General features: G+C 42.7%; 2 protein-coding genes across 4 annotated transcripts in view; both read left to right on the top strand.

The window, feature by feature from the left end:
• The window catches only part of tmed7 (transmembrane p24 trafficking protein 7), a 6,227-nt gene extending 3,753 nt beyond the window's left edge, over positions 1 to 2,474 (top strand). For both annotated transcript variants that reach the window (XM_016538367.1, XM_016538366.1), the window contains exons 2-4: positions 113 to 297; positions 919 to 1,164; positions 1,781 to 2,474. In XM_016538367.1, the coding sequence (XP_016393853.1) occupies positions 151 to 297; positions 919 to 1,164; positions 1,781 to 2,017 (630 nt within the window). In that variant the 5' untranslated portion in view covers positions 113 to 150 and the 3' untranslated portion in view covers positions 2,018 to 2,474. The remainder of the gene's footprint in view (positions 1 to 112; positions 298 to 918; positions 1,165 to 1,780) is intronic.
• Positions 2,475 to 4,148: 1,674 nt separating this feature from the next.
• fem1c (fem-1 homolog c) overlaps positions 4,149 to 9,622 on the top strand; it is an 8,188-nt gene continuing 2,714 nt past the window's right edge. The window contains exons 1-2 of one of the 2 annotated variants that reach the window (XM_016538374.1): positions 4,149 to 4,370; positions 7,557 to 8,114. In XM_016538374.1, coding sequence (XP_016393860.1) covers positions 7,571 to 8,114 — 544 coding nt within the window. In that variant the 5' untranslated portion in view covers positions 4,149 to 4,370; positions 7,557 to 7,570. Of the gene's footprint in view, positions 4,605 to 7,556; positions 8,115 to 9,622 lie in introns of both variants that reach the window. The other variant, XM_016538373.1, reaches the window with a different exon arrangement.

Here is a 9,622-nt window from a genome sequence, read left to right as displayed (position 1 = left end):
CTCTCACTCACACACACTCACTCACTCACACACACACACTCACACACACACACACTCTCTCACACACACTCTCTCTCTCTATCAGTGTTTAAGCGTCTCTCTCTCTCCGCAGCTCTGTGCAGTGGTGGTTCAGAGGACCTGAGGGAGAACATGTTGGCCTGGTTTCTGCTGCTGTGTGTGCAGCTGATGTTCAGCTGGATCCGCGCGTCTGAACTCACCTTCGAGCTGCCAGACAACGCCAAGCAGTGCTTCTATGAGGACATCATCATCGGCACCAAGTGCACGCTGGAGTTCCAGGTAGAGTTCAGTTCAGTCACAGCAGCGCAGAGGACAGTGCAGGACACTTTCTCAGAGATACTAACTAAACACGTCATGTTCAGATAAGCGATGCACCTGCTCTGGAATAAGAGTCTTCGTTTATATTTAGAGATCATATTGATGTATAGTGTTCCCTAAATTGTCTTTAAAAAGTCTTCAATTGACCTTCATCAAACCTGCAGAAAGTTTGTGCTTATACAGTGTGTGTGTGTGTGTGTGTCTGTGTGAGTGAGAGTGTTTGTGTTTGTTTGTGTGTGTGTGTGTGAGAGTGTCTGTGTTTGTGTGTCTGTGTGAGTGAGAGTGTGTTTGTGTGTGTGTGTCTGTGTGAGTGAGAGTGTTTGTGTTTGTTTGTGTGTGTGTGTGTGAGAGTGTCTGTGTTTGTGTGTCTGTGTGAGTGAGAGTGTGTTTGTTTGTGTGTGTGTGTGTGTGAGAGTGTGTTTGTGTGTGTGTGAGAGTGAGTGTGTGTGTGTGTGTGTGTGTCTGTAGCTGTTTCCTCCAGTGGAGTCCCACATTTGCAGGATTTACATTTGTAGTTTCCCAGAAAAAGAGCAGGTCTGGCAGGAGATGTGAGCATTGAGTCGGCTGTGTCTCTCTCCTCAGGTGGTCACCGGCGGTCACTATGACGTGGACTGTCGTCTGGAGGATCCGGATGGGACGGTCCTCTATAAAGAGATGAAGAAGCAGTACGACAGCTTCACCTTCACCGCCTCCAGAAACGGCACGTTCAAGTTCTGCTTCAGCAACGAGTTCTCCACCTTCACGCACAAGACCGTGTACTTCGACTTCCAAGTCGGCGACGACCCTCCGCTTTTCCCCAACGAGAACCGAGTGACGGCTTTAACGCAGGTGATGAGTTACATTCACTGGACTGCACGGAGTTAGTGAGTCTGACATCATAAACCAGCATGTGTTGAGGTTTATATGCCAGCTTAGTGTTCATTTTGTCAGCTATTTTTAAATTTAGTCTAAGTCTGGTGTCAAATGTAACTTTTAGTTTTTGTCATATTTAGTCAAGCTTGTCCTGTTTTAGTTTTAGTCAGTGAAAACTTCATATTTTCGTCTTACTGTATAATGGTTACAATGATAAATATTATTATTATCTGCCGTACGTATCCGTTTAACAGAAAAGCTCTGTTTGGGGGATTTGAGCTCTTGATATCTGGCGTAATAGAGTCTTGCACAGCAGTCTGAAATGTTTCAGCTGCACTTTTTTAAACAGAAATAAAAAGGTTTTGGTAAAGTTTTCGCGCTTTTAACTACATTTTAGTCTCGTCTTTTTTCGTCAACACTATGTTGATATAGTCTCAGTTATCGTTTAGTGACCTTATTATCGTATCGTTTTAGTCAGGGGAGAACATTTTTCGTCATAGATTTAGTTAACGAAATGAACGCTATGTCAGCTATAAGTAAAGGGCAACCAGTAGCTGCTGAGACCGCGTCTAATGTTGCTGCTTTGTTTCAGATGGAGTCCGCCTGCGTCTCGATTCACGAGGCTCTGAAGTCTGTGATCGACTATCAGACGCACTTCCGTCTGCGAGAGGCTCAGGGCCGCAGTCGAGCGGAGGATCTGAACACCAGAGTGGCCTTCTGGTCCATCGGAGAGGCCTTCATCCTGCTGGTGGTCAGCATCAGTCAGGTGCTGCTTCTCAGGAGCTTCTTCTCAGACAAGAAAACCACTACAACCCGCGTGGGGTCATAACCGGGTCGCATCGAAGGGGTTTTATACAAAGAATGAGTTATTTAAGCTTAAACACTTTGAGCTTGTTTTCTCTAGTCCTGTGTGTGATCCTCAGCTCATTTCAGTGCTGAAATTTAAACTGGTTTATTTATTTTGTGGCTGTGTATTGACTCTTTACATGACGTGAATGTGAACATTACAGCATGTACAGACACTGTAGACCTGCTTGACACACCAGTGCAGTTTATATACGTCTGATTGTATTATCATCATCATTAGTTCATCCGTTCAGTCTTCATAGAACCGCTACGTGTTATGAATGCGAGAGAGCTGTATTTGCTGTATTAGGCATCCTTGCTAATGTTTCCTAGTCGTCGTTTTCTTTTCATGATATTTTTATTAGCGGTTTCTTTTTAGTAGCGGTGCATTGATTTCTTTACTTTGTTTGAATGGGTTAATAAATGTCCGGGGGAACGTCTCAAAGACTCTTTTTCAATTCTTTTCAAGTGTATATTTGATCAAGTATCGTTTTACATGATGAGATGCAAGAAGAGCATGACTGGCTTGTTCTTATCTCTGGATGTGTACCGACTGCGTCCGTTCACTGAAGTGTGGATGTCACCTGTGCATAAACTACAGCAAAACTCACCGGTTTAAAGGATTGCTCTATGCATTACACTAGCTAGTTTGTATTAGCTCATAAAGCATGCCTCTACAGCAGATATCTGTGCTCTGTAATGCTCAGTCATATGCCAAATTTGCACTGCAGAGGTGGCACAGAAACGCTTCTGAAGTGGCATTTACACAGACTGTTTAATGCTGATCAGAGGTGGCTTAAATGCATTTACACAGCAATTACCACTGTATACTTTGAAGCTAGGACCTGAGCAGGCATGATTTAGTCTGGCTTTTAGGCGGCATTGCATCTTTACACAGAATTTTGAGCAGGCACAGAGCAGCCTTAACTTGAGGCGTCTTAACACAGCTGAATTAAGGCTGCTCAAAAATCTGTTTAAAGATGCAATGCTGCATAAAAGCCAGATAAAATTATGCTTGCTCTGATCCGCTTTAGCCCCTATTATCAAATGGCAAATGTATACTGCAAAGGTGGCACAGAAGCACTTCTGAAGTGTATTAGCTCATAAAGCATGCCTCTACAGCAGATATCTGTGCTCTGTAATGCTCAGTCATATGCCAAATTTGCACTGCAGAGGTGGCACAGAAACGCTTCTGAAGTGGCATTTACACAGACTGTTTAATGCTGATCAGAGGTGGCTTAAATGCATTTACACAGCAATTACCACTGTATACTTTGAAGCTAGGACCTGAGCAGGCATGATTTAGTCTGGCTTTTAGGCGGCATTGCATCTTTACACAGAATTTTGAGCAGGCACAGAGCAGCCTTAACTTGAGGCGTCTTAACACAGCTGAATTAAGGCTGCTCAAAAATCTGTTTAAAGATGCAATGCTGCATAAAAGCCAGATAAAATTATGCTTGCTCTGATCCGCTTTAGCCCCTATTATCAAATGGCAAATGTATACTGCAAAGGTGGCACAGAAGCACTTCTGAAGTGGCATTTAGGTGTCTTTACACAGACTGTTTAATGCATTTACACAGCAATTATCACTGTATACTTTGAAGCTAGAACCTGAGCAGGCATGATTTAGTCTGGCTTTTAGGCAGAATTGCATCTTTATATTGAATTCTGAGCAGCATTAACTCAAAACGCCTGTGTAAAGACATCTAAATGCCACTTCAGAAGCGCCTCTGAGCCACTTTTGCAGTGCAAAGACGCCTTAAGAAGTGCATTGTGAGTCTGCACAGGTTTGTTCAGTATCGAGTCACTGCTTGTGCTCTGAACATCACATTCGTTTGCGTTTAGCATGAAAGCAAATGTTTTCTGTACGGTTCCACAAAATAAAGTAGAAACATGGAATCAACAATGCATAACATATAACGTTGTAAAAGCATTATACAAATAAATCTGGCCTCTAGCGGGCGCTGTTTGCTGACACGCATAGCGCAGACCTGCGGGAAGAGCGTTTAACGCCTCGCTCATCTCTCTGAATCCGTCTTTGAAGGCTCACTGAGGAGAAAACCCCTCAGAATCGTCCCGTTCGCTCCGCACAGTCGCGTTATTAAAGCGCTCGCGCTCAGTCTCGCGTCGTGACTGTTTTCGTTTACCTTTAAATGGAGATCGTTTGGGCGAGACGGTGATTGGACCGTTCGGCTGTCAATCACGCACGATGGGGCGGAACCTTCGGGCCGCCGTTACAGACTGGAAATCAGCCGTAGAGCGACACTCGTCGAGGGGAAAGACGGAACCGAGACGTGGAGCAGAAATGGACTTTAGGGCAGAATAATGTTGATCTGGTGAGCCTCTGGCAGGAGTTCGCGCCGCGCAGATCGTGTGTGTTTAATGAGGAGGATCGCGGCCGATGTTACAGGAAGCGGGGGAGGGAAGAGCCGCAGCGACGCGCTATTTTTATCGCTTTGTATTATTTGGACTCGACATGAGCTAAAGGACCTTCACAGACCCGTGTGCCTGACAACACCGACACGAATAAACGGCCGTTAACGGAGACAGTCGAGGCCGTGAAGGATCCGGTGAGTGCTGATTAACCGACAGAAAACGACGCGCTAATGAATCCGTGTGTGACACGAGAGAGTCCGGGGAAACGGAGCTGGAAATCTGTGAAACACTGAATGCTAGCTCTGAATGAGGATGTCAACAAAGATAATAACGAGCCTCTGGAGCACTCGATGACTCTAAACTGTAGAAGCTAAGTGAATATATATATATAAATACTCATATAATCTGTGCTAGTGCTAGTTTCGTGTCTCATCACGTGATGAAATCAATCCTCACTCCTGCCAATATTTCACATCCGTTCATGATTTATATGCGGAGCAGTGTAATTTAGGGATTCTCACGAAACTGGCTAAATATTACAGAAACCCCTCACTCATATGGCTGCCAGTTCATAAACACAGTCAGAAGAACTAGTTTCACTAACTAGCAGCTACCACAGTGATAATCAATCTTACTTTGCGGGTTCCATTTTTTTATGAGTAGATGACTAGCTTTTAAGACTAAGTACCTTACCTGACACATAAACACCTTCGAGGAACAGTTGAAGATTAATTCATCATTTACTCGACTTTCTTTCTTCAGTGAACAACACAAAAGGTGTATAGTGAAGAATCTCTCACAGCAGTAATTCTTCACTATAGAGTCTTCTGAAGTCATGACAGCTTTGTGAGAGGAATAGGGATGGGCGTGTTTCAAAAATATTGCATTCGAATATTTGGACTCATAAAAACCGAATATTCGATTATTTAAATGACGTTTAACAAGCTTCAGTTTCTGAACAAGCTTATGATTTAGGCATCATACACAGCAATGTTCTACAACAACGTTACGTTATATCTCAAGGTTTTCTTTTAGTTGAGAACATGTGTAAACTAATATATATATATATATATATATATATAAATACATATAAAGAACAAAAGCATTCAAGCTCGATCAAACCGTGCCAATTACAGTACAGACACACATACAGTCGAGTCGCCGATGTTTATCCTGTTTATATTCTCGCATTGTTAATGTTGCGAAAAACAATAATATCCATTATCCACATGAAAGTTGGCTCCTCAGTCTGATAACAGTAAGACGTTCCTGCGACACAAAGATGACGGTGTGCTGTGTTATCTAAAATAATCATTCATAAAGTTCGAAAAGGTTGAAGCGTATTCCAAGAGTGTTCACAATGGGCTGTGTTTACATTAATCTCGCGTTATGAAAGCATCATTTAACTCCTTACATTACTCAGCCGAACGCACAAGTGTGGTTAAAAACTAGCTTAGAGCGCCATCTGCTGTTAAAAACTAAGCTCAGAATCGATTCCAGAGAGACTCGCGATGCATTTGGAAAATCGCAGAATCGATTTATCGAGTGACTTGAGAGCTGGATTTCTTCTCTTTGTGGTGGTGACATTATAACTCCGTTTCACTGATTCGTTTGATCAAGAGTAATTCTATTTTGCAAGATAATTTTGATGACCAGACTTCCGTTCCTGCGACACAAAGATGACGGTGTGCTGTGTTATCTAAAATAATCATTCATAAAGTTCGAAAAGGTTGAAGCGTATTCCAAGAGTGTTCACAATGGGCTGTGTTTACATTAATCTCGCGTTATGAAAGCATCATTTAACTCCTTACATTACTCAGCCGAACGCACAAGTGTGGTTAAAAACTAGCTTAGAGCGCCATCTGCTGTTAAAAACTAAGCTCAGAATCGATTCCAGAGAGACTCGCGATGCCTTTGGAAAATCGCAGAATCGATTTATGGTCGCACCCCGAGAGGAAAGACCGCTGTCCATCACTGCATTCCCGAGTGACTTGATATTTTGCAAGATAATTTTGATGACCAGACTTCGCAGACGACGACATTCTGTGATCAAATACAATCAACTTGTTAACACGCTCCACAGCGGCACCCAGTGCATTTACTTAGAACTGACTTTTAGTTTGCGTGCTTGGGATTTATCATGGATTCCCTGCATTTACGGCCAGCAAAGCAACACGTAGTAAAATACATAATCAAATAGTGTTTTTATTTTTCGAATAATAATTAGAGATCGAATATTCGACTATTTGTGCACGCACCTAGTGAGGAACGGCTCCAAATGCAAGCTGAGCTCTTCGTAGTTTGTTGTCTGATTTGTGAATGTCAGGATATTCCTCAAAAATGAAGCTCTTGTGAAGACCGTCGTGTCTGTCGAGGGAACCATTCACAAAAACAATTTAATAGGGACGTAACGATTCACTCAACTCATGATACAATAGGATTCACAAAACTGATTTCACAATATGTGTTTCTCACGATTTCTTTGAACAAAATGAGGTTTAAGACAAATTATAAATGAAAAGGTGTCCTTTTATTACTTCTCTGACAAAATGCTGCACATTTCTTTGTGAAATAAATAAAATAAATCTCTTGCCTGTGGAGGAAACCACTGCATTTTAATCACGATCCAAACAAAGATGCTGCATACGTGAGCAGATTCAGATTTAAATTAGATTGAATAATTTAGAAATTTGAAGCAAAACAGAATGATTAGACTTTAGCTTTATGAAACTATTCTACATAAATCATATCTGAGCGAGACCGAAACAGCAGAAGCTCTGAATGAGCCGCAGTTTCACTCTCTGACAGCAGGAGGCGCTCATGCAGCAGCAGATACAGCGTTTCCTTGGTTACCGCCGTAAACACAGCAGCTGCTTATAAACACTGCATTAATATGCATTAAAGAGACGAGATGAGACGAAAACACCATCTAAACTTTCCTGCAGACAGTCAGTTCTCCTCAGAGACAAATTCATATAAACCCCGACTGTATCGCCTTTCCTTTAACATCTCAACCCACATCAATCCTCACTTATTATTATCGATTTTCAACCGGCTCGGGGTGCATCATTACATCCCTTCAAATTAAACTTGTATTGAAAGCATGAGCATGCTGTATGTGTCTGATTTTGTTGTTTTTTCCTCAGGGTAACCCTATGCCATGGATTTAAAAAGTGCTGTTTTCAACGCCGCCCGAGACGGCAAACTGAGGCTCCTCCAGAAACTCTTAGAGAACAAGAGCGATCACGACGTGATGAAGCTGATGGCGGAGAAGACCAACGGAGCGACGCCGCTGCTCATGGCTGCGCGGTACGGGCACCTGGAGCTGGTGGAGTACCTGATCGAGTGCTGCTGCGCATCTGTGGAGGTCGGAGGCTCGGTGAACTTCGACGGGGAGATCATCGAGGGAGCGCCGCCGCTGTGGGCCGCCTCGGCCGCCGGACATCTGAAAGTCGTGCAGTCTCTGCTGGGACACGGTGCGTCTGTGAACAATACGACTCTTACGAACTCCACCCCGCTGAGAGCCGCGTGCTTCGACGGACACTTGGATATTGTCAGGTACCTGGTGGAGCACAAAGCGGATCTGGAAGTGGCCAACAGGCACGGACACACCTGCCTCATGATATCATGTTATAAAGGCCACAAGGAGATCGCGCAGTACCTGCTGGAGAAAGGAGCCGATGTCAACCGGAAAAGCGTGAAAGGTGAGACCTGCGGCGTTCAGCATTCAGACTAGAGGCTCTCATGCTGTCAATCGTTTTTGTGAAAGGCAGAGTAGGTGATTTGGTTCAAAAAAATTTTTTGTTATTCTAGTTGAAAGTCTCTTCACATCCCGATAGCAATCACTGAGTTAAGTGGTCCAAATGTATTTATATCGTCTGTGGAAGGAGTAGGACCATAAAATGTTTGTCCAATCAGATTCCTTGGCCCGAGGATTAGTTCGATGAATGTATTTGCATCCCTCCGCGCAGACATCAGCGCGTTCCGTTACGCTACTGCAGACTGAGCGAGAATGGAAGGCGCTATTATGTACTGTAATGTTTTCTCACCGGTGAATGAGACACGAGGTGATCTGACTGCGCTGGATTCGTCTCTCATCGTGGCAATGGTTAGCCGCTGTGCGGTCATGTGTTTTGGAGAGTGATTTGCAGAGAAGGTGGGATCTTATGTAGTCAAAGCCAGCTTGCTATTACTAGCCTCTCTGAAATCGCCAGCCCTACCTTTACACTTCATTAGTTATGTTTCCATCAACCTATTTTGATGCAGATTTTGGGATATCGCATAATAAAATGTTGGATGGAAACACCAAGATGTGGATCAATTATAAAAATGCGCATAAAAAGCTCAATATTCGCAAATGTTTTACGCGATATTCCAAATTCGCAACTTTGGATGGAAACATAGCTAGTGTAATCCATCACAATCAATTCGTGAATGTTGACAGTTCTGTGTTGAATTGTCCAAATTAGGGATGTGTTGTCGTCGTGTCATTCGAAAAACTTTTACTACTTCTTTTCTATAGCATTAAGCCTCAAATGTCAACTATACATTGGATCATGCCATATTTTTATATGAAAATAAACAAGCTGAAAACACTAACTGAAAAACTTTTATTGCTTTTCTATAGTATCAAGCTTCAAATGTCAGATTGGTTTCTCTTTAAATAAAAAGGCAAAAATATGCATGGTATTATAATGTTATACTAAAGCTAAAATTAAAACAATGGAAAAACCCTTAAGATACGCTGTAGAAAGAAAAAACACATCTTAAGCAATAATGGAATCAATGATTGAATCTCAGCTGTGTTTCACTTCAGACTCTGCTGTAAGACAATAGAGTCATTCTTCAGATCAGGTTAGTTCAGTGTTGATTCAGTTCAGATGAATAGTAAGTTCAGTTCATCTGTAGCAGTTCTACTGAAGGCACCAATGTTGTTATTCAGCTCCAGTTCAGTTCAATGTTAATTCAGTTTGATAACAGTCGATGTTGCACAGAAGACAATAGCTCACGTGAAGCGTGTCATTTCTTGCATCAGCAAACAGAACTGTGAAAATATTGAGCGCCTCCGTTCGGTTCTGCTAGTGCTGCACATTTAAATATACATAACTTAGCGCAGCTTCTGTTGATCTTACAGTAGCCGTAGTTAGGGATGGAACGATTACCGGTTTCACGATAAATCACGATAAAATGCCCTGACGGTTAGTATTATCGT

The sequence above is a fragment of the Sinocyclocheilus rhinocerous genome, unplaced genomic scaffold (assembly GCF_001515625.1).
Source record: "Sinocyclocheilus rhinocerous isolate Xijiao unplaced genomic scaffold, SAMN03320098_v1.1 scaffold1931, whole genome shotgun sequence".
NCBI classification, from domain to species: Eukaryota; Metazoa; Chordata; class Actinopteri; order Cypriniformes; family Cyprinidae; genus Sinocyclocheilus; species Sinocyclocheilus rhinocerous.
This window is presented reverse-complemented; position numbering and strand designations above follow the sequence as displayed.